This window comes from Stegastes partitus, unplaced genomic scaffold, assembly GCF_000690725.1.
Source record: "Stegastes partitus isolate 25-593 unplaced genomic scaffold, Stegastes_partitus-1.0.2 Scaffold551, whole genome shotgun sequence".
Lineage (NCBI taxonomy): Eukaryota > Metazoa > Chordata > Actinopteri > Pomacentridae > Stegastes > Stegastes partitus.
In genome coordinates this window covers 266,739-291,523 of record NW_007578282.1, presented here as the reverse complement: position 1 = coordinate 291,523, position 24,785 = coordinate 266,739, and the positions used below count along the sequence as shown (strand labels likewise).

The following is a 24,785-nucleotide window of genomic DNA, read 5'->3' as shown; positions in this document are numbered from 1 at the left end:
TTACTTACCGTCTCTCCTGGATGTCAACACTGTGAACCAACATAACTGCTGGTGTCACCTCAACCTGAGAATGCCCCCTTTGTGGGAGGAGGGTCGAGCATTGTTATCCAGGAGAGACAGACACCAGCATGCTGTGTGGGAGACAGCTTGAAAGAGTGCCAGCGTAAACACTCCCAGACCACATGTTCTCCCAGGGCAGAGGAGGCTGGCCTCTCTCCAGGCACATCTGCACACAATCCCTCAGCTCTTAGCGAGCCAGCCAAGGAGACAGAACGGGGGTAAAGGAGGGAGAGGAGAGGGGGAAGAGAAGCGTTCCCAGACAGGGAGAACCTGCTTTTTCTTTGACAGTACTGTAGTGTCAATGATGAAAGTGATGACATCTGACTAGAAAAAAAAAGAAACAATGGAATCCAGCATGCACAGGGAGGATGACGGAAACCAACTCCCTGTATGCAAAGTTAGTAAGAAATTCTGTGTGTAAAGGCTCACCGCCTTTTTTGCAGCATTACATCTGCATCTCACCAATATATTTACATGCTGGGCTCTGCTTGGCTACAATCATTGTCCGATCTGCCCATATCCTTGAGAGAAGATGGATTGCTACGTAAGCGAAGCTGCTGACTCTCACACAACCACAATCTGCATCTGTAGCTACACAGCATGCATGTCGCATTCACTTTGGTGCATTTATGCCTTTGAAAATAACCATTCCAGCTCCTACTATGCCTAAATGTATATATAAATGCACTCCCATCTGTCTCTGACATCTCTCTGAAACAGCTTTTCCTGGTTGCTGCCCTTTGGTTTCCTAGTAAAGTGTGGTTTTGTGCATGTTTTCACAGAGAGGTAATTACTGAGCAAGCTATGCTGACAACACCTGAGGAATGCAGAGCATGCACCAGCAGCCTGTGTTCTCATAACCCCCCATCTCTCACTTCTCCCCCTTTCTGCAACCCTCCCCCATTGAGCCCACCAGCAAGAACCCCAGTCCAACACAGGGTTCAAGATGACATTTTCACAGGAGTCTTAGGTCAGTAGATGTTGCAGATGTAGTTTTATGAAGAATTAAGGTTGTTTTTACCAGGAAACATACTTCAACACTAACCTATTCCAACTGCTTGATCAACAAAATTCTATTAAATGTAATCATTTTTTTTCCCTGTCAGCAGAGGAAACTCTATCCCCAAACCCCCCAGCTTCCAGCAGGCCCCACTATTCCCGTTACTGGTGAACTCACAGTGTGTGTTGGCTGGCTCGGGCACTCTGCTCAGTGAGTCACTCCCCAAACTGTCCTTGAGCTCACTGGAACTCACAGCCCATCTGGCTGAACACTTGCACACACATATCAAAACATTGCATAGATTTAAACAGGGGGCGTGAGCAATGCAGGGCGACCTAATTGCGGTCTGAAAAAGGTCCAAAAGCGTCAATATCTGGTTGGAGAGAATGATGAGTACGTGGAAGATGTTACTTTTATGCAAATGCAACGGATGCATCAAGTTTTGACATCATGTGCATGCATGCGTTTGGGAGGAAGCAACAGAGAGGGAGAGAGGGAGAGATTATGAATTCAGCTGAGCCTCTCCCGTCTGTCTGACTAGACCGTCATGATGAAATCTGGATGAAATCCCTTGTGCATGTAGATCAACATAAGTATACGGGCTCTGTCCTCTGGATTCTGTAGTTGTGGATGCATTATGCAAATACCATAACGGGAAAGAACGCACTATATGACTGAGTGAACAATTGCATATGTTTTCTACACACTTGAGGGCTAATCAGTCAGGGTACAGCAGACACAGCACAAGAGGAAGGGGATTTAGTTACCAAGCAACTTCTGTTGATACAAACATCTTTCTGTTCATATGTTGAGTTAACAGCTATGAAAAGCGGGGTAGCTGATAAAAATCACAAAGGGATGTTTAAAAAAGTTTGTTCTTACTTAGACTGTTATTGTCGAGTTATTTTTTATTTGAATCAGATCCAGAAACATGGAAGGAGTTTGAGCTCCAGTTGTATCACAAATAAGTAAAATACAATGACGTTAAAAAAAAAAGCAGGTACATTTTCAGGAAAGTATTCCTTTAAGGTTTTTACTGACAAATCCTCAACTAACTTACATTACTCCTACTTTTACTTTCACGATTGGCTTCCTGTTGTCATAGAGGTTACCACAGCAAGAGGTCATTTTCTGATTGCAATGACAGATATTAACCTAAGTGTGATCTGAGGGATTGCTCTGTGACCACAGAGAACTCATTTGACGTGTGTAAAAGGTTAAACTTTTTTCACTATTATATCTATTTTATTCTTTGAATTCAATAATATTGTCTTTAACTTATTTAGCATTTAATTTATTTATTGTTTCGTACAAAACAACTTATTGTGGGGCTGCAAGGTGGCTCAGTGGTTAGTACCGTCGCCTCGCAGCAAGATGGTCGCTGGTGAGGACACCCGGGATCTTTCTGCGTGGAGTTTGCATGTTCTCCCCGTGCAGCGTGGGTTCTCTCCGGGTTCTCCGGCTTCCTCCCACACAGTCCAAAAACATGTTGAGGTTAATTGGTGATTCTAAATTGTCCGTAGCTGTGAATGTGAGTGTGCTTGGTTGTCTGTCTCTAAGTGTAGCCCTGTGATAGACTGGTGACCTGTCCAGGGTGTCCCCTGCCTTCACCCTGAGTCAGCTGGGATAGACTCCAGCCCTCCGCAACCCTATTGAGGATTAAGCAGTGTATAGATCATGGATGGATGGACAACATATTTCAGCGATTGTGTTTCTTTTCCCTGACAGCATTCATATAACCTGGACAAACATTAACCTTTGTGAAGACACACATCACACAAGGTCAATTTTAATTTCACTTTGGAGCTAAACTTGAGTGAATGAATGAAGGCTGTCGCAACCAAAAGACTTGGAACTATACTGAACAAATATATATATATAAACACAGCATGCAATGGTCTTCTTTTCTGATTTTAAACGGGATTAAATTTGGCCAGTTGTGCACCAAATGTTTTTTGAGCTGCTCAACTGGTGACAAATTCTCATCCGTTGAGTTCAATCAAGGACAATGATCAGATAACCTGACCAGTACACAGACACTCTTTTGACCAGTGTCTATAAAAGTCTGCGTTTAAATTCAGCTTAATTCAAATGACATGATGTCCCAGATGTCAAGAGAAAGACGAGAACCAGCTGTTCCAGACAGCTCTGCATGAATGTGATCCAGTCCTCTTAAATGTCCACCAACTTCACCGAGCCCTTCAGGAATAGTGACGAAACATTCCACAGGCAGCATCAACAACCTCATTAACTCTATGCAATAAACATGCAAATGGCTGACATGCTGTGTTGTGATTTCTTTTCTATGATCTACTGCCTATTGCTGTTTCCAGTATAGTGCAATCTTGGTTGTTTCATAATGTCTTTTCTGTTGTAGAGATGCCATGTGTTGGACCAACCGTATGTTAAAAAGAATGGACATAGCTTTGTTCAGTGTACATAAAACAGTCAGTCTTTGCAACTGTAAGGTTTTCAAAAAGAAAGAAAAAATAATTCACTTTTTTTATGGAAAAATCAATCAAGCATGGATAATTAAATACATAATAGTCACAATATACCTTCTACATCTAGGACATACTGGTCTTTCAACAAAAATGAACAGAACGTTGCAGATACGTTTTAAACATCTGCTGCATCGGATGTTATGCCTTTACTTGCAGGCGACTTCATGAAGGATTTTAGAAAGGAAAACGTTTTTTTTTTAAGTTCTTCAAAATCTATTTTTGGAACAGAAAAAGTTATACCAGGTCACAGTGAGTCACTTCCCACTCAGGAAATATTAGGAAAGGTTAATTCCTGCTCTTCTTCTGATGCCTTTTGACTTGATGTTCATTTAGTTTGACACTGGTTGCTAGAAAACACTGGCTGAAATGCTGCAAAGACTGGAATCTATATTTTTAAAGCCCACTTTAGTCAGACCTTGCAGCGCGCATACAGTTCTATCCATTACAGATCTGTGGCACTAAATATGAAAACGGTGGACTTTTTTTTTTTTCCAATGTTAATCTGCGTACTTGGTTGTTTCATGGTGTTCATTCTGTTGTAGAGAAGCTGTGTGTTGGACCAACAAATGCTTGTCCCCCTGCCTAAAAGGAATGGATATATTGTTGTTCAGTATATATAAAAACAAAATCATTTTTAATTATCCAGTATGGAACAGTCAATGAAGCTTGGATGACTCAAAACAAAAATTAACAAAATATTGCAGATACGTTTTACTGCACATATCCTGAATTTACTTGCACGCTGCTTCATGGCGGATTTTAAAATTCTTGAGTATTTATTTTTGGTACATTAAAAGTTATTCCAGGTCACAGTGAGTCACTCCATTCTGTTGTAGCACAACCTTGTGCTGGAACAACAAATGCTTATTCCCCTATGTTAACAATATTTGACATATTTTTGTGCACTTTATATTTAAAAAACCAGCTTTTAAACTGCAGTGATGGCGCTTTAAGTTGAAACTTCACAGAACAATCAGTCAAGCTTGGATGATGCAATACACAATAGTTTATTGAAATCTCTATTTCACTATTTATAGTCGTCCTCAAATGTATTCAGACCCTTCCATTAAAGAAAAGGCAAAATTCACAATCGTCATTGAAATAACTAGAAACTGCAAAAAGTAATAATAAACAAAATTTTGCTAAATTATAATTTAGTGAAATAAGACGTTGCTGTTGAATTGTGGTTGAAAAGAATAATTAAAAAAACAAACAAAACTGTCCCAGACAAATTAGAGCACTTTGCTGATGAGCAGTGGGTCAGAATACCTGTCAACAGGTGCAGAAGTCTGATTGAGAGTTACAGAAAACACTTGATTAGAGTGATTGGCTCAAAGGGTTGTTCAACAATATATTAGTTTAGGGGTCCTATCATGCTTATTTTCTTTGTTGTTGTTGTTGTTTTTCCCAATATTTCTGTTCAACCACAATTCAAAAGCAATGTCATGATTGTCATCAAATGTACAGTTTATTATTACTTTTGTCAATTTCAACTTAATTCAGTGACATCTGGGGTTTTTTGTTGTTGTTGTTGTTGTTGTTTTTTCTTATTTAATGGGAGGGTATGAATACATTTCAGGACTCATTAACACTGTGCTGCCTTGACAAAAATGAACAAAAAGTTGAACATCTATTACAACAGGCATCATAATTTACTCGCAGGTTGCTTCATGGAGGATTCCGGGATGGAAAACAGTTTTGAATAATCTATTTTTGGTACATGAAAAGTCACACCAGGTCACAGTGAATCACTCAGGAAATAGTTGGAAAAGGTCTATTCCTCTTTCTTCTTGATGCTCATTTAGTTTGACACTGGCTGGAATGTTGGATGAATCTATTTTCTTGTTTAAAGCTCACTTTGCAGACTTTGCAGTGCAGATCATCAGTCACACATCTGGATGACTGGCAACCTGCACACTTGTCAGGTGTTGAGGTAAGTTAGAACGTGTTGCCGTCGACATGACACGGTGAGATGCAGCCAGATAGGAGCTGTGTGAGCGTACAGGATCGGAGCAGAGAGACTTCCAGCCTCCACCGCTGCTCCCCGCTCAGTCTCCGAGGCTGACGTCAGCTGGCTGCTCGGCTCTCCGCTCCTCCGGACACAGCGCCGCGGAAGGGAAGGGAAAAAAAAAATGCTGCTCTCCGTGCCGCCAAGGACAGGAATCAACCCGTACAACGGCTACACAGGCAAACACAACAAGAAGGTAAATAACCACACTTTCTATCTCTTTTCTTTTTTCCCCCTCTGATTCAGTGGTTTCTTTAACGCGCCGTGTCGTTTGGAGCTCTCCGCCGGTTCGGAGCCTGTTTTAAGCTGCAGTGTCCTTGAAAGTGGATCACAGGCGACGTTTGGTTTTTTAAAGAAACTCAGCTGTTGCAACCTTTTTTTTTTTAGTTTGTTGTTTCTTTGCTCTAAACTACAACCAGGGGGGGCCTTGTTGCCAGCGGATTACAGTTTGCTTTCGTTTGTTCCGACACGGTCGCTGCTCTCTTCCTCCACCGAGCCTGCACGCACCAACAGCTCGCACATTTTCGCTGTGGGAGCGCGTAATGCTCCGAATAAGCCCCCAAAAGCTCACTAGATGTCGACTTTTTAACATGATTTCTCAGGGGGGTTTAATCAGTGTTTTCAATGAATCAACTACAAGTTACCAAAGTTTTTTTTTTGTTTTTTTTTTCCTCTTTTACGCGTACCAATATGCCCCACCCCTTCAGTCTTACTAATGATTACAGAGAGGGTTTGCATGGCACTGTATGGAAGAGGAAAGTTACAGAGCTCATGCATGCAGTTGAAATAATTGGAGGGCAAAATGACACAAAGCTGTACTTCCTATGGAGCTTCTGTGTGATCCAATATTGATTAGTGAAATGAATAATTCATGGGGTGACATTGTGATCTACTTTTTTTTTTTCTTTCCCCCTCCCTGTGCAGACTATTTAGATGTTCCTCCAGGCACATAATGGTCATGGGATTGTTTGAGCATTTTAAGCAAGTTGTTTGGTTTTCATCCCCCAAAATGGGTCAATCAATGTGTTTAAAATACATATAATGTTGACATCTGGCTAAAACAGCTGAAATCCAACACAATCCCTCCTTCCCCGTGTCATTCCCGTCCCCCTCTTGCCCTCACGACTGGAAGGAATTCAGATTGCTCAGATTAATGACCTGGAATTCCTGGAATCCTGGATTCAGACAATGTGCTCACTTCAAGAAGGGAGCTCTACAAAACTTCAACTTTTTTTTTTACTTGAAAGAAGACATGCACCTTTTATTTTTCTTTAACATTTCACATTGTTGGCACGCTAGAGTCACACAGAGGGGAGACTTGTAAACCCAAGCGTCAAGAGGTAACCCCTGGTCTGTGTCATTTACTACGAGGAAAAAGGGCGGAGAAAAGAAAAGGATTAAGAGACATCCCCCCCTCTCCCCTCCTCTCCTTTTCCTCTGCTTTAGATTAACTCCCCGTCTTTTTTCATTCTCCCTTGTGTGTTTCACATACCTTAATTTCTGTTGAGGGCAGACTGTTTCTTAAGTATTGAGATGAAGCTGGATTGAGTCAGGAGATACAACAGCGAGGAGATCTCACCTCTGAGCCACGGGACATCAAGGCTTTTCATCACTTTTTCTTATTTGGGTCTTCCCACCTTTTACAGTTTTTCTTGCCTTCTTTTTGCCCGCAGCTGCAGACATTTAATATAAAGAGATTAGACTATGATCTTTTCCACTGTGCCTTTTAAGGTTTCTTTAACCAAGCAGGTAGGACTCCATATTTAAGATATTTCTCTCGACTATAGAATATAGAATATTACCACATATTTGTAAAACATCTAACTGTTGCATGGCATAAAGGTTGACTGCTTTGTTTATGACTCTGACAGTTTACTTGTGCATTATTGTAATGCTACTTTATGGTAATTTCATGCATCATTATATTTGTAATGGTGTGCAAAATATTTTACTTTGGAACAACTTCGTAGAAATCAGAAAAGCCAACTAAACGGGATGATATCAGATTTGCAAGGTTTTTCCAACATACTGCGCTAAAAATGTATAGTGCCAGAGAGTTGCAGCATTCAAGCATCCATCAGGCTCTTCTCCCTGCAACTACATAAGAGTTTAAGCCATACATCCTGCCCCATGCAGCACTCATTGTTCTTTCTCGGATGAAAAAGTCCTTGAGTCACCTGCACTCCCTACAGGCATCACCTATGCTCCTTCCAACTGTAATCACCTCATCAGTCTTAAGCTGCTGCCCGGAGCACACTTCCGCTCTCTGCACCATGCCGTACACCACTTGATGTAGTTATCCTTCTTGCATAACTACAGCATGAACAAAAAGAGCTGATTTATCTCTCTGCAGCTATAACTGATAGCAGTGGATATGCGAGGACTGCATACATTTCCAGGTTCTCTGTCCAGAGAGGCTGAAAGCGGCAGTTGTGTAAAGGCAGAAAGGATGAATTTGTTATCAAGGTTTGAAGAAGAAAAAAAAAGTTTGTGCACCAGGTATAAATTAGTGTGTGATGTACATTTCTTGGATGTCATAGAGCGGATTCCCACAGAACTGCGATGTCTCAGGTTCAATTTAATGAACTCTAATCTTGAATCCAACACATGTCCCCCAACATCCCAACAGAGGAGAAACACAAACGTTTGTGCGTTGCAGAGGAATGTAAAGAATGCTCCGAGATGTTATGGATGTTAGGAGTTGTGTAAACAGATACTGATGCAAGGGGCTGTGGACTGAAGAGTAGGAAGGAAATCCTGCCAGGAGGTCAGATTTGGAGCACAAATTAATTCAGTGAACATGCAGTCTTTTTGTGATTATTTGTGATCCCCAGCCATGTACATTTAAGACCTTGTCTTTCTTCTGCATGCACATTATCTTGTATTTGCACCAATACATTGGACATTACCTTACATGGGTGCCTAAACACCTGGAGCTGGCGCGAGGGCAGATGGGGAGGGGGGCATTGAGCTTCCACACTGCCATCCTTTTCTCAGAAGAAGCCTAGCAGAGCGGTCTTAATGAGACACTACCTTCTGACTGGAGAGCACATGAGAGGGATTAGCACTTTCCGCTAACAAGCTCAGATCCCAATTAGACAGGCCTCACTAGCCAGGCCCGGGCCCAGACTCGGTCTCCCGTCAGTTCCTATCTCCCCGAGCCGCTGCAGGTGCATCCCTCCTGATAGTCAGCGCGGGCCGCCTACGGTGAAGGCAAGGGGAAAGCGCAGGAAGAGGCCGCGATTGTGGAGAAACAAACAGCGTACTATTGATGTTAAAGACGAGAAAGAGATTAGAGAAGCTGACTTCGATGAATGGGCTCAGTGAGTCAGTGTGATTTTCTCAGCTTGACTAAAAAGACAGCCTTCTGAGGGTTGATTCCACATCAGTTTGGGAAGCGTAAGGCAACTGGGTGGTGAGGATACAAAAAAAGCTTGCAAAATAATCACTGGCGTCGCTACTCGTGTCAGTAGTGGGAATGATGTTGCTGTTATACACGTTATACAATGAATCTGTAATAAAAGATAACAGGTCAGAATACACTTTCAGCCGTAAGGCAGAATGGATTTTTTACGACGGAAAACTAGTTTCATTTTTCACATATAATTATTGTCACGCCTGCCTTGCTTGCATCAATAATAATGTGTAATATTGTATCAGCTTGACTAAAGATCTAGGTTTACAATTCATTCTGTCTTGTGCAGAGGAAACACAAATAAACCACATACCTTGTTATCATGGATGCAATATAATCACTCTGTAAAAACTCCATCCATCCATTATCTATACACCGCTTAATCCTCACTTCACTAGGGTCGTGGAGAGCTGGAGTCTATCCCAGCCGACTTAGGGTGAAGATGGGTGACACCCTGGACAGGTCACCAGTCCATCACAGGGCCACACTTAGAGACAGACAACCAAGCACACTCACATTCACACCTACGGACAATTTAGAATCACCAATTAACCTCAACATGTTTTTGGACTGTGTGGGAGGAAGCCGGAGAACCTGGAGAGAACCCACGCTGCACGGGGAGAACATGCAAACTCCACACAGAAAGATCCCGATGCCTGCATTTCGTAAAATAAACAAAAATATAATGTAGTTGCTTTGTTTCCATACCTTGTTGCGTTTTGTTTTTTTTTTTTGAAACATTTTTTTTAACGAAGGAAGTGTTGAACTTCTTTGTTGACTGATGTGATGTGTGATCAATCAAAACGCGTATCGTTGGAGGTGATTGGAGTGCAAATGATTGGTTGATCTTTTCTATCTTTGGTCCTGCCCGGACATAGTTTGACTGTTTTTGAGCCCAGCTTTGCATCTCACATTTGCGGTCTTTGATAAAAGCCCTAAAAGATCATCTCTATGTATCAAAAAATGGTTACTTAGAAGTAGTTTATTATTATTATTATTATTATTTTAACACGAAAACAATTCTATTCCTTCCACCTCTACACTACTTGCTTTAGCTCACCTACGACACTGCTAAACAGCTTTAAAACTACTCTTTGCTACACAATTTCAAGTTGTGTTGTTTGAGTAATTCAGTCATACACGTTTGAACCGGAAACCAATTCTGAATACGACCAGCGATTTGGAGATCCTGCCCTGCAACCTGACAGGATTGGTTCCTTTGGTTTGTTATGTCTGAAACCTTAGAATTCCAAATCTGTATATTTGAGACTGTCATCAGTACGCTGCAGCGTCACAGTTTAAATGCTCAGCCATGGCGTAGGACGCTTTTTCAGTTCACGACAAGTCTTCCAGCATATAGAAAGCACCCATAAGGATAGGTTAACTTGATTTTCACCTCAAGAGGGTCTTAAAGCTTTCAAGTCAGATTTATCACCCTTCTAACCACAGATTAAAGCTTGCATTTAAACCACCTAGCATTTGTAAACTGTTAGTTGGTTCACAGCAAACAGAAATGGACAGGTCATAATTAGCTTGATTCCAGCTCTCTTTATCCCTCTTTGTTAATAAGCTGATGGCCCTGTGATGACCTTGTGGTGTCCAACAAAGCATTAGGGGTGGATGGATTGATCTGCAGACTCACGATGACACCGGTTTTTTTTTGTAGTATGACACTGGTGTTGGTAGAATCTTTTTTTTTTTTTGTAAATCATACATCAATCGCTAGATCACAACCTGGACAGATGAAGACTCTTCTTAGTGCTGTAGTATTGACATCTCTGCTGCTGCATTCGCTATAACAGACATTTGTCATTTCTTCTAAACTGTCTTGTGTTTCAACGTGCCTGTGGTTATGCTGGGCAATTGTTCGGAAAATTGTTCAGTGGTAATACACATATATTCAGAAGTAGCAAATAAACATTACATTCTCTTCATAAGTCATGACATTTCTCTATATTCCATTAGCTGCCCTGTTGGTTACTTGGCAATGGATTAAGACCAAATTTTGTGGAATTGCTTGCCAGTAAAAGCAATCCCATTGTTCCCTGTGACCTGACCTTGTGAACCCAACAAATCAAACGGTTCCTCCTCCGGCACTGAGAGGGAGGCAGGACTAAGGTCAAACGCTGCTGACATTTTGCCTCCATACCAATTTGATTTGGTCTGTAATGACTGAGCTTAGTCTCTGCGTCCAGTTCCTCTCATACGACAAAAGCAGTACACACTGGCAAACCCAAACCCGCTGATCGTGACAACTGTGACAAGGATATGTGTCATTAATACTTACATTAAGTATATGGTCTCTTAATAATTCAGTTCATTAACATCTATAAAAAAAAAAAAGCAATATCCAGCCATGCAGCTAATTAAGGTTTTGAGATTTCTCCCAAGACAATAGCGCTGGATGGAATTTTCTTTGTCCTGATCAAGACACTGAAAAATTCAATTATAGAAAGGCCAATTTAAAAGTTTCTCTCCAGAAACAATTTCCTGTTTACTTTGGATAAGCCACAGACCTCACCGTGAACAGTTTTGACTAGAATTATGAAATCGCTTCATCTTCAACCCATAACATTCAAGCCTCCCTTGCATTAGTGTGGAGTTCAGCCATGTGATTTCCATCCAGGTTTACGATTTCATAATTTGTTTTTGCATTTATAAAAATCCCTCACTTCACAAGACAGGCAAAGCGTAGTACACCTCGTTTTACATTTTGCATGTCGGCAAAAACTAGCATTTCTCTGAAGTGCTTTTCTGTTCAAAAGCCCGTCTGTTTGAACGTCATATTTAAATATATAATGGCAAAGCTTATGTTTCAATATTTACAGTGAAAGCAACAGGTGCGGTATATTGTGTGCATCAGATATACAGTGCAGAGTATCAGTGTTCACAAATGGATGTATAATATGTTTACGGACAACAACATTACACTAGATAGGGCAAAGTCAATATTGCCACAAAACAGTTTAAAAATTCTTGCAAACAAGGAAATATATTCTGAAATATGTGTATTTCTCCCCAGTGACATCGAGACCTGTTGTATTGTCGCCTTAATGAAAGAGTCAATCACAGCTATACTTATAGCGTTGTGAAATATGTCATCGCTGATGAAAGACACCGCTGAATGTTGCACTTGAAGACTGGATCACCATTTATTTGATCCTCTGCCCAGGCGGCATACTGTACATTAGAGAAGCTGAATTGCTTCTCGCTGCTTGGGGAGACCACTGCTGTTGATAAATTTAGCTATAAATGTTTGACGTATCTGTGTAACCTTGTAGCGTGTGATTTTTAAGATTTTCACACTGCTGAAGGGCACATTCAGAGCCTGTGGTGTCTACGTATCACAGTCATATGCAAAAATATGTTCTGTAGTGTGACATTTATGATGAATATGTGCATGTTTTTGCACATTCTGCTCACTGTGCATGCTACAATCTCACATTGTTCTGTCTCGTGTTTCTCTTTGTATGTATAGTAGGGTTAGGGTTAGTTGTCTTTTGTAAATGTCTGTATTAAATCACTCAGTTGCCTTTTACACATGAAAAATGTTAAACTTCATATCCATCGTTTATGTCGTCCATCTCATCTCATCCCACCTGACCTTTCAAGTGAGATTAAGCATCACCTGGCTGCTGATATCCTGGCTCTAGCTCTCTGATTGGATTGCTGTGTCATATCCAGCTAGCTCCCACATCAGCGTACATATCCAATTTCATGTACCTTCAAGAGTATTTGCCTTGTGTAAGACTACACCATTTCAAATCTGACCGTGCCCTGCGTTTGTTCCGCAGCAGACATATGTGTCCCCCTCCAACCATCAGATGGCTCCACCAAGCCCCAACAGCAACAACAACAGCAACACCACCACCATCAGCAACGGCAGCAGCGGCGGCAGCAGCAGTGGGGGAGAGCAGCTGAGCAAAACCAACCTTTACATCCGTGGCCTCCATCCAGGAACCACAGACCAGGATCTGGTCAAACTCTGTCAGCCGTAAGTCACCCAAAAAACCAATTGCTTCAACGTCTGCTCGAGCACCCAATAAATCTCAATCTGCTGCCAGCGTGAGCCCAGTTAGAGGAGCCGAGCAGATTACAATAGAACAGGGTGATGTGTGATGACTTGCTGGCTGAAATTCCGAATGGTTTGCAAACCTACAAGAGCAAATACTGTGGAGGGATTGCTTGCTTACACTCTCATTGCATATGTACGCTAAAGCTCACCTTATTAGGTATTTCTGTACCATAGAAGATAGCCAGATGTTCATTTGCAAATTTGTAGGACTCATCATGTAATGGCTTTATGGAAAAACTAAAAGCTTTCAGTTTGGCACAGCTAAGCACAGACTTTCCAGGAACTAGGTACAGCATGTTTAGTCTCTCCTTCTCATGCTAATTCCTCTTGTGTGTCTCTTCTTGCTCAAACATTGAACCCTTATGAGTTATTGTTCCTCTGTGCTTTAGCCTTTTTCATAATACAGTTTGACGGCAATGACGCTCCAACGAAATTTGAAGTTATGCGTAAATACCGCTCGATGCTGCTCATCAGCGTGAGTGTGAGCCTTTGAAAGCTCCGTTGCGGTGAGCATGTAGTCAGACATCAAACACCAGCATCATCCAATCCATCTGATATGTTTGTTAGGCCCTTCACTGGAAGACATCAAAACACGTAGGGCTGAGATGAATGATCTGCTTTTACTTAATTGAATTCTGGAGCCTGGTGATGAGAACCAGAAGAGCAAGGAGGAGAGGAGTGAGAGAAAAGGAGGGAAAAAGGGGGCTTGAGAGATTGAATAAGGGAGAGAGAGAGGGAGGGAGAGAGGGAGGGAGGGAGGGTGAGGCCTGCTATTTTACAGCTGTCTGGAAGATATGGCTCACATGAGGCTGCCCAACCCTACAGGAAACGGCGAGCCCAGGGGAAAGGGAAAGACAAACAAGGGCAATGGCATGGGGGAGCGGGGGGAGGATGGAGAGAGTCAAGAGGGGGAGGAGTGAATGGAGTTCAGGGTTTGTGTGTCAGGTGGTGTTCTGTGGGGGTAGTTCTCATATTTCTGCTTTTACAGAGCAGATAAAATCCCTGCATGAAATTTGCCTTTTCGCAGAGCACATTAAGGCCAATGTAATTGTCAGTTAAACTGGACTCAGAGAGGATATTGTGTCCGATAATAGCTAATAGGAAACAAGCTTGCAAGATGAAGATGCAAAGCCGCGGGAAGACAACTTTGACTTACTCAAGTTTTAACAGTAAAAGTGCGCTTACTATCAAGACATGGCACTCCCAGAGCTCCCCTCCCCCACACCCGAGAGTTATTGTAAGCAAGCTCTGAGATGTACGGAGTGAGGGATGAGAGAGGAGGGGATGGGGGGTTGGTTCTCCATCTCTGGCCCCTGCAGTTGTCTCCCTGGGTGCCTTGCTGCCGCTCCGGTTCTTGCCCTGGTCCGTCTCTGGTGGTTGGCCATGGATGGACATTGGGCTGGACTTTCTCACACATGGCTGAGTCTCCAGCCCCTCTTTTCACTCTGCATCACGAAGACCGAGACCTCTGAGCACAATTCAGTGACTCTGCCGCGTAAGCAAGCAAGTGTGCAGCAAGCAGAGCTCAGTACTTAAGTACCAGTTATCATGTGAAGTAATAGGCTGCTTGTAATTGCCGCCTGTCCACAGTAATAGTTCAAGCAAATATAAGAAGGCAATGCTGGCGTATGTACGGAGACCAGTTGGTAGCATCTTATGGCTAAGAATGAGAAACGCACCATGAAATAGTAATGTTACATAGGAGGTCAAATGCATTATACAAAAGACCTCCAGCTAACCAACACTGGATGGGGGTTGGAGAAAATTTAGATAGAGTAAGTGTTGCGGAGGCTACAACATGATGAACACATTTGGTCGGGATCGTTGCTTCTTGGTCTTCCTTTATTGTGCACAAGAGAAATCACTGTACAGGAGAACTGCAGATTAAGGTCTGAAGCTTGGTCATGATGTGCATTCTCACGTAGGCATAGACAGGATAATCCTAACGTAGCATGAGGGTGTGTGACTAGAGATATCTGTCTGAAATGAACAAAGACCGATGTTAGATCCTAGAAAATGGAAGAAGAGGAGAGCAAAGTCGAGGCACAAAACATCCTGCAGCTGCCAGTTATCAGAAATACCTTACTGCCAAGCAGGGAAGCAGAGGTCACAGCACCTTCACTGTGGGGAACCTTGTGGCCTAAGAATGACCTCTTGAGCTAAAACACTGGGTTACACAAAGACACCATAGGCATATGCATACATTTTGCAAATCAAGTTACTATCAGGTTATATCAAGACAATAAATGTCCATTACAGTAAATGAATGTGTCTCTGTTAGTTTTAGCCATGGTTCAATAATAGGATTTTGGCTACAATCCTAACATGCTTTTCAGTCGGGTATAAAGACAAGCTAATGACTGGAGAATGAAGCTGAACAAGATCTCGGATGCTGTAAGCAGCCTTTGATTAAAAATCCGTTTTAAATTGGTTCTTAAAGCCCTCTGTAGACTGGCATAATTAAACAGCAAGCTGGAGTACACTTCATAATGTGAACTTAAGTGGATAATAGTATTTTAGTATCAATTATTTAGGTCCTCTTGCATCATTTTGCATTAAGATAAGTGTGTAGTCAATACTTCAGCATTTCTACATATATTTTGTGTATAGAGTGTATACAGGAACCATATACTACTGCATAGTAGTACAACATACTGTTGTAATGTCCAAATCAACAGAATGCGTCAATATTCCAGTTAAATTATCAGTTAAATATTGTCACAGATAACCTTAAGCTGTTTTTTAAAAAATGCATAGAAATAATTAACAGACCTTATCTAAAGGGAAATTCAACTTAGAAGAACCTATTTCATTTTCAGTTTGGAGCAGTAGAACAGATGGACAAATCTGGCAGGTCATCTCTCAACCCTTATTAGCGAACTGTATTTTGAAAGTGACTTCTCCAGGCCAGATAAAAATGAGGCAGTGATGCAGTGTCACTGGATGTAAAGTGGATCTCACTGTGGAGGGCACTAAGACCCAGTGGAGGGCAGAAGGCTGCCTAGAGAGAAGCTGGTTAGTAGAATGAGAGTGTGGCTGGGAGCCAGCATTGGACAGGACAGCCAAGGAGAGGCATATCAGATTACACTGCATGCACATGCCTGGAGAGATGGGAACTGATAGATACTGCTGCACAGAAGCATTCGCCCAAGCCATGCATTATCCCATGCATCTGCAGTATCTACGCAGCTGTAGATAATGCAGGATTTTTCGTATTGATAGTGCATTGTGAAGCAACCTGAAAATGCAGCAGAGACAATAATTCTTACCAAATTGTCACATCATGTTTCCCCCTGAGGTATGATCCCTATTGACATGTGTGTGTGCTGCAATGAAAAAGATATGGGAAATCTATAGTTCTTTCTAGCATGCAGAAAACAAAGGACATTACTCTAATTTCATTTAATATACCCCCCCTCCTCCCCCTTTTAAAGATTTCCCTATACATATAATTTATTATCAGATGGCATAATTGTATTCAGTGTCACTGCACTGAATGTGTCAGGTGAATGATAATTCAGTCATCATGCACCACCGTGTGTACTAAGTTTAGAGACAAACTGCATTGCCTCACCATGTAGTACTTAGAACAAGTACTTATTTTCAATATAGAGAGCCTTGAATGTAAACATCCCTTTTTATTCTTTTTTGCAGGTATGGGAAAATAGTGTCCACCAAGGCCATCTTGGACAAGACTACCAACAAATGCAAAGGTGAGACATGAAGGCATAAATAACCATTGAGCGGGCTGAGGCTGAAAGATCAGTTTATACAGAAAAACGTCAGGCTGTCATGTTTATGCTGAATTTTAAACAGGAGCTTAAATTGGAAAAATGCCTGTTGTATGAGAGCCAGCGTTACACACAGGCCATTTTCAGGTTCGGATTGGTAACACTAAAATTCCCAGGGTCACTGGAAGATATAATGGCTTATATAGGAAGATGGAGGTTTTTTTAGCCTTGGAGATTTTACATTCACATTTAGTTTAGAACATATAAGAGCATCGAGAGAAATAGGAAACATCCTCACATAAATATTATTTAAACTGTCCATTTATGTTACATGCCTTGTTGAAGAATGTTTTACCTTTTGATTATTTTCAGTTCAGTTTAACTTATATAGCACCTATTCACCACATATGTTACCTCAAGGCCCTTTAGATAGTATGATGAAAATGTTGGGGGGAAATAAGTACACAGAGATACCCAACGAATCTAGAGTTACCTTGAATTTCCTTTGTGCAAGTGTGAGTACTTTATTCCTATCAGGTGCCTCTTTTATGATCGTAATATATATATTGTTGTTAGTGCAAATCATGCAGCCGTGGATGAGTCAAGAAATATTTTTGAATGACTTTATTTTTTAATAAACTTTTGTTTCGACCTGAATGACAGATTGTAAATGGGGAAAAAATAATAAGTCATGGCTAGAGATGCACTCTATACATTATATTTTCTTGCATTGTGCCCAGTCAGCTCTAAAAGCCAATGTTCAGTAGATGAAGTATTCACTCAAATCTTATCTTGTCACTTGATGTTTTCACTGCGTATCAGCGACAAAGAGATGGCAAAGTTTGGCACTAGTTTTCTCATCTCTGCTGTAGTTGATTGCAGTTATTTGCTCTCAGTTGCCAAGTGTGTGAATTGTTTGACATAACATAGGCAGTTTTGTATCTTCATCTGTCCTCCACGGAGGTGAAACACATCCCAAACCTTGCAGTCTGTCTCCTCAGATTCAAACACTACTACTATAAGTGCTTCACGTGTTCAAACTTCGCCGCCTGTCCTGCGTTTCTCATTGTCATAGCTTGTATGTCTCAGCCTATGTTTTGGTCCCTGCAGGCTACGGCTTTGTTGACTTTGACAGTCCAGCCTCAGCTCAGAAGGCGGTGACGGCACTGAAGGCTGGTGGAGTTCAGGCTCAGATGGCCAAGGTAAGAACCGAACTTGAGGTGTCGGTGTTTGGTGGGTTTGCTTCCAAAAACTCGGCCTCAGCTCAATTTAGCACGGAATTTGACAGCGTCACGGCAAAAAGTTGAATAATGAATCTATTAATTCATTAAAAGGTGAGTCATTAACCTTGCAGCAAGAGAGGTTGCTGTCTCCGGCTCGTTCTCCTTCTCACCTTATCCCCGTGTTTTCTCAATCTGTTGTTATAAGGGTTTATGAATATAAGCCAATTAAGCCCTCAAATTGTTGGTGGATTTGTGCATGTGTGTTTGCTGTTTGGCGCACTGTATGGGTGTAAATCAGTGTCTTTAATACACTGTAGAATGCAAAAACAGGAGTCCACAGATGCACACAGGTACATGTGTGTTCATAGTGGTGACGGTGTTTGGGGAGCATGTCCCAGGGTCTGCTCTCTGAGCTCCCCGCACAAAGGACCTGTCTGTTCTCCCTAGTGGCATCTGACTCAGTGTCTGAGCAGCTCCCCAGTCAGCAGGGCACCGTGCCCAGCCACCCGCCCTGTCAACGCACAACCAGCACACACACACACACACACACAGCACACTTGACACTCACACATGCACTTCACCAGCCTTGCCTCAACCGGATTATGACACACACACACACACTCCGCCGACACGCACGCCACCAACACCCTGGGAAAGCTGATCTCTCGTTAAGCTGGATCACTGACATTCATACGGCTTCTTGCTCGCGAAATAACTTGATTTCATTCACCCCCTTCAATCCGGGGTTGCGACAAGGCTGGTGTTTGCGTCAGCTTTCTCTCTGACTCATTCTGACTCACGCACAGTCAAAATCCACAGCAGGGCTTCCCGGCTCGCTCCTCATGGAGCTCAAGCTTCTTCTTCTTGGTTAGTTTTGCGCTGGCGTGAGGGAGAAGGAAGCAGAGGAGGACGGTGAAGGAGAAATCACCTTCATCACAGGTCACAGTGATTACACATGCATTATTCATAGGATGGAAATTAACTCACACTGCATTTACAGATTTTTAATCACATCTGCACTCCGAGACAATGAATATGCATAATGGTTAGAGGGGGGTACAGATTGGTTATCTTACAGGATACTGTTGTTCAAATTAAATTTGTTTGAGCAGAGCGCAGAGAAAAGAAGAAAAAAATTGTTATACAGCATAAAACGAAACTATGGCACTTTATAAGTCTCTTTGGGTGTGTTTTTTTATTCAGATCCGGGGGAGCTGCATAATTTTTCTGTTTTATAAAAGCTGACAGAGCGAGCCTCTGTGTCTGCATTCAAGGTCAGGATTACCGCATGAATATAACGCCTTGAATGCTAGTGACATATTATTACTATGATCTGGGAAACAGGATGATAATATTTTCCCGGTGGGGGGTGGGAGATGATAGCACAATGCTTTAGATGTTCTTCAGATAGTTTCTAAAGGTCTTTGTCCAAAATGTCAATGCCGTGCTCCCTCTCTCTCTCCGTCAAGAGAGAGCACATAATCGTTTTAGATCATCCAGGGATGGAGAGCCATATGAAATGTAATTATGCTTTGATATCACATTACCTGAATCATGCACCTTCATCCTCTTAAGAGGCAGGTCTCACAATGGCCTATTTTTTTACCCATTTGGTAATAACACATGAGTGACAGGAGATGAGAGAAGAGTTTAAAGGAGAGAGAAAAAAAAAGGCAATTCTGATGAATAAAAGTAGAAGAGACAGAGATGGAGACTCAAAGGTCTGAGGGTGGAGGGTGCTGAGTGTTGTGCAGATTAGATTTGTGTTTTGAGAGATAAAACTGACTTAAAATGACAGTTCCAGCTCGAATGTTTTCTCGACTGTCTCTGTTTTCTCTTCAGAACTCATCCATGCAGCTCAGTTTCTCTCACAAGGGCAAAATTAAATTCAGCTTTTTTCTTTTTTTGTTAACTGTTTAATGTCCTCCATCTTCCACCCTTCCTCATATCAGACACCTCAAATGCTTCCTGTTAAATGTACATTTCCTCATACTATTGCCGGCAGATTTCGAAGGCTGTCGATGTGTTTGATAATGTCACGGTGGTCATTCAGTTACGAGGAAACGAAGGGCTCCGTCTAGTCCGTGTCCCTCCTTCATTAATGCTCTTCTGGATTCTCTCTGGTCAGCAACAGGAGCAGGACCCCACCAACTTGTACATCTCCAACCTGCCGCTGTCCATGGACGAGCAGGAGCTGGAGAACATGCTGAAGCCCTTCAGTCAGGCCATTTCCACACGCATCCTCCGTGACGCCAATGGAACCAGCCGAGGAGTGGGCTTTGCCAGGTATTTAGCAGGACGGCTAGTTGAAGCTGAGTAGCGGCCATGCGGGCTCATCTGTTTTGAAAATTCAATTTCAAACATCAGCACTGAAGTTACAGATCCACTTTGTATTTATCATGGCGAGTGAGCCCTCTGGTGGCCGTTAAAGATAGAACTCAAAGCAGCCAAAGCTCACCTGCAACAGCGACTGTTTTAATACAACATGGCTTTTCTTTCTCTAGGATGGAGTCAACAGAGAAATGTGAGGCCATTATCCAACATTTCAATGGGAAATATATCAAGACTCCACCCGGAGTTCCAGGTGAGTTTTTAGTTTGATCAACTTTTAAACCAAGTTACAGCCCAAAGAGATGGTCTAATCCAAAGAGTTTTGCTTTAATAAAACTGAATATTATCGCTTACGGTGTTTTCTGCTATTGAAAATTCCTGGTGCAGTGCCATCAGAACCTTTGCTGTGTAAATTTGCTGATGGAGGCCAGAAGAAGCGTCAGAGCCAAGGAAAATATCTGCAGAACGGTCGGCCCTGGACAAGAGACGGGGAGACTGTGAGTTTGTGATTTTTTAAAAAACTCTTTTTCAACTCTGCTAAGACAGTTTTCATCCTCATAATGATGCACTCTTGTCTTTTTTTTTCCCTCAGGGAGGAATGACCCTCACTTATGACCCCACCACAGCCTTACAGAATGGGTCAGTACTGCTACATCTCCTGTACAGCCAGGAGGGGGAAGTGGGGTTATTAATACTTTTGTGTCTCTTTCTGCAGGTTCTACTCCTCTCCCTATAGCATCGCCCCCAATCGGATGATGGGGCCAACCTCCCTCTCCCCATATATGCATTCACCTGTGTCCACCTATCAGGTATGGGGTAGATTCTGAAAATTGTGAAACCAAAAAAAAAAAACGAAATTCCCTGGCTTTACTTCTCTTTTTTATGAGAAGATTTTTTTTGGGTGGGGGAGGTATTTTGATCTGTATATATTTTTACGCCTTGACATGTCTTCCCACAGGTACATAACCCATCCTGGATACATCACCAGTCATACATAATGCCGCCCACAGTGAGTATCTTGAATCCTAAAGCTGCTGCTGGTCTTTATTCCCCGTCTCAGTCGAAACCTCTTAATATTCCGCTGCCTTCACACTCTGTCAGGCTGCCGTCAATGCTCTGTCTGACTCTGTTCCTTACCAACAGTGCCTTTGTCCCAGTGGTGAGCGCTAAAAAAAAACAAAAAAAAACCCATTGAATGTTTTGCACAGGGAGCAGTCCTGACACCCGGAATGGACCACACCATGTCCATCCAGCCAACCTCGATGATTGGGCCCCTGACACAGCAGCTCAGCCACCTTTCTATGGGCAGCAGCGGCACAGTGAGTAGAGAATAGATTATTTAGTATTGAGCCATTTAACTGTTAAAGCTGTGCTACACAACTCGTGACTCCCAGTGACAGCTGTTGTGGGTAAACTGCACAAAGCACCGTCATGTCTACCAAACTGACCAGTCGGAGATGGAAAAGAAATTATGCCTGTGGAGAGCTTCTCCACTCTGAAATCCTCAGGGTTGGAGATGATAGACTTTGAAATCAAAAGGGTTGATTTGCATGGGATCTCCCTTTGGGGTTGCAGCTCCCCTTTCTAATTTTGTCTGATAAAGACAGTTTCATGCAGCTTTATTTGCCACTTCAGCTGCCATGTCTTATTAACTTATCATATCCGTTCTCCTCCAGTATATGCCTACAAACACATCTATGCAGGGGACCTACATGCCCCAGTACACCCAAGTGCCTGCCACCAACATCTCAGTTGAGGTAATGACCTCTGTTTTTGCCCACTGGAACAAGTTTAAGCGCTATAACGTCGTGTCAAACGATCACTCTTGCTGCCTCTCTCTCAGGAAAGTGCCGTCCAACAACCTGTTGCCATAGAGACACCCACAGAACACACAACCTACTCCTACCAGCATAACAAGTGAAGAGGTGGGTTTTGATTGTTGCTGGCTTTTTTTTTTTTTTTGCACCTCTGCACGCATCTTAGTCCAAAACATTTATTTTTTTTTCTCTCACTATGATGTGACTGCAGAAAGAGACTGTGCCGGGGCCTCTTGTTTCTAATTGGCCGCTCTTGTCACCCCGTGTCAGATCTTCCTCTGGAGCCGGAGTGATTCTCAAAGGGGCCCAAGTGCTGAAACTCACCATAGTGATGCTGCACCTAAGGCACCAGGCACTCGGGAGGAACCGTTCCACAGAAAGGACACACACACACACACACACATAGACACACACACACACACACACAAAAAAAGATATTTTCTATAAACTCATATTTTAAAAAGAACTCTTTTACTCCAAACAAAGCAAAGCTGGAGGGGAGCAGGCAGTGGGAAATGGAGGAACAGAACAAGGAGCATCTATTTTGATAACAGTCACACACACACACTACACATTTAAACAGTTTTCATATTCTTTTGTAATACTTCTCCAGGGAGCTAGAATGAAACCAGGAAAAGAACATTTCAACACCATGTTTTATTTTGAGTCATGTTTTTGTTTTGACCTTTTTTGTAAGATATGCTGATTTTACTTCTCTTTTTGTTGTTTTTTGTGTTTTTTTGTCTGATACTTTCAGGCTTTGAACCTGCCTTTTTTGTACATAATTCTTTGTTTCGGTGTGTATCTACCTTCACGTGTCCTACTTTGATTGATCGGTGCAAATATTTCAATACAGAAAAACCTGAAGTCCTTCAAAAAGCTGATGACTCACATTGTAAACCGATATGGTGCTGACTTGTATTAGCTTCTTTTGAAGGGGCAGCAAGTTTATCAGGTATGAAATCTTACCTGTAATGGTCTCATTTCTTTTTTTGGCACTTGATTCTCAAATGAATAATTTATAGTTCCAACAATCTCGACGAAGCTTCAGACAATCAGGAGATTACTCTACAGAGACGTTTTTGGATGGTGGTCATCAGTGGCAGATCTCACAGAGCAGATTTCTTTAAAAGAGATAAATGGATTTAATGCATTCCAGATGTTACTATCAGACAGTTTGAAACATTGGTTCACTTTGAACTGCTCCTCGCAATGAAATCCAAAGTTGCTTAACAGGGATCACATCTCACACACAGCTGCCTGTAAATAAGAGATTTAAATTTATTCAGGCTTTCTCTTGATTTCCTTTTTTTTTCTTCTTCTTCTTTTAATCCGTGAAGTAAAGCTTCAGTTATTTTAATAACTACATTATACCAAATGGTCTGGACATAGCAGTTTATGCGTTGCTGTGTTAACTGGTGTTTCTTGTATCCCTTTTATAAAAGGGGAAGCTGACTCTCCACCGAATCCCAAAAATGTATTTTCTGAAGCAAAAAAAAATTGTTGTTATTTAAGTATGAAGTTTTTAGATATGGAGATCAACTGGTAAAGCATGGCTCTGCCCTGTTATATCTTCAGAAAACACTATTTAGGAGGATAATTATGGCCAGGATAGAGACGCTTTAATACTGGCCATTGCTGTGTGTTTGCATCTACTTCTGCATTTCTGATTTTCACCTTCATGTTTTTTTTTTTTACATTTGTTATTTAAAGGTTTTTTTGTTTTTTAAAATTCTGTTTTAATACTTTTAAGATTGATCCTATTTTTCAAAGAAGCTTTGATTTTATTTTTGATAGTGTGTTGTGTGCTTCAAATAGTGAGAAATAGACTTTTTTTTTTCTTTTCTTTTCTTTTTTTTTAAGTGATTATTTGTATGTTTGCATACTTTTCTTGTTCTGGTTTCAGTGTTGATGTCAAAAGAGGCTTTATTATTTTTTAAGACATTTCAGTTCCGTCTCGTGTCACAAATGTTGGAACTTTATAAACATGACTCCTGTTCATGGATGAAATGTGTATGCTAGGTTCAGATGCATTGTTACAGAGCTGTACCCACAGCAGTTGGGATCAGCGTAAGAGAAATTTATGTTTAAAACCTCGACTTACCTCATCCTGCCAGAGCGACGTAGATTCAGTTTGTGTACAAGGTTTCACAGGCAATAACCAACTACAGTAGGTCTCATGGCTGTTCACAGCTGGTACTGTGTCCACATCCTTTAACTCTTCCGTCCAATGTTCGGAAAACACGCCCAAGGTCTGATGATCTATGCAATTAATTTATTATCCTTATAAATGCAATACTACAAATATCCAAGAGACACCTCATATTATGACAGTGGATCACCTCACACGTAAACATTCAGGCTCGCGTGGCTTTCGTCTTTCATTATAAATACGTTGAGATTGTTTTTGTTTGTTTTCTGACACATGCATCCTTGGTTCATTACTTGTTAGTGAAATTACTACATTAAAAGGGAACTATTTCATACCAAAATGTGGTTGTTAATATTATCGTGGGAAATGTATGAACTCTAAAAAAAAGAAAAAAGATGATGGCAGGTCTGGTTTTTTTTTTTTTTTTGCATATTACCAAAATGTGGTTGTTAATATTATCGTGGGAAAT

At 41.7% G+C, this 24,785-nt stretch overlaps 1 protein-coding gene across 3 annotated transcripts; it reads left to right on the top strand.

Annotated features, from left to right (window-relative positions):
* Positions 1-5,375: 5,375 nt before the first annotated feature.
* On the top strand, positions 5,376-24,712 carry LOC103362050 (RNA-binding motif, single-stranded-interacting protein 2-like). Of its 3 annotated transcripts, none has more exons than XM_008288301.1 (14): positions 5,376-5,768; positions 12,782-12,981; positions 16,717-16,775; positions 17,904-17,995; positions 20,145-20,302; positions 20,521-20,600; positions 20,735-20,844; positions 20,940-20,986; positions 21,063-21,156; positions 21,306-21,356; positions 21,556-21,666; positions 22,024-22,104; positions 22,191-22,272; positions 22,376-24,712. In XM_008288301.1, exons 1-13 carry the CDS (start codon positions 5,697-5,699, stop codon positions 22,266-22,268), a joined length of 1,233 nt encoding a protein of 410 aa, XP_008286523.1. In that variant the 5' UTR covers positions 5,376-5,696; the 3' UTR covers positions 22,269-22,272; positions 22,376-24,712. The 3 variants fall into 3 exon arrangements, with proteins under 3 accessions (XP_008286523.1, XP_008286522.1, XP_008286524.1); XM_008288300.1 differs by having other exon boundaries at positions 5,378-5,768; positions 22,435-24,712; XM_008288302.1 differs by lacking the exon at positions 5,376-5,768 and adding an exon at positions 7,258-7,321 and having other exon boundaries at positions 22,435-24,712.
* The last annotated feature ends 73 nt before the right edge of the window (positions 24,713-24,785 follow it).

Excerpts from the sequence above, each read along its gene's own strand:
- LOC103362050 (XM_008288301.1), top strand. The coding sequence starts at position 5,697 with ATGCTGCTCTCCGTGCCGCCAAGGACAGGAATCAACCCGTACAACGGC. Across the intron at positions 17,996-20,144 it reads TTCAGGCTCAGATGGCCAAG|CAACAGGAGCAGGACCCCAC; the intron begins GTAAGAACCGAA and ends CTCTCTGGTCAG. Across the intron at positions 20,601-20,734 it reads GACTCCACCCGGAGTTCCAG|TGCCATCAGAACCTTTGCTG; the intron begins GTGAGTTTTTAG and ends TTCCTGGTGCAG.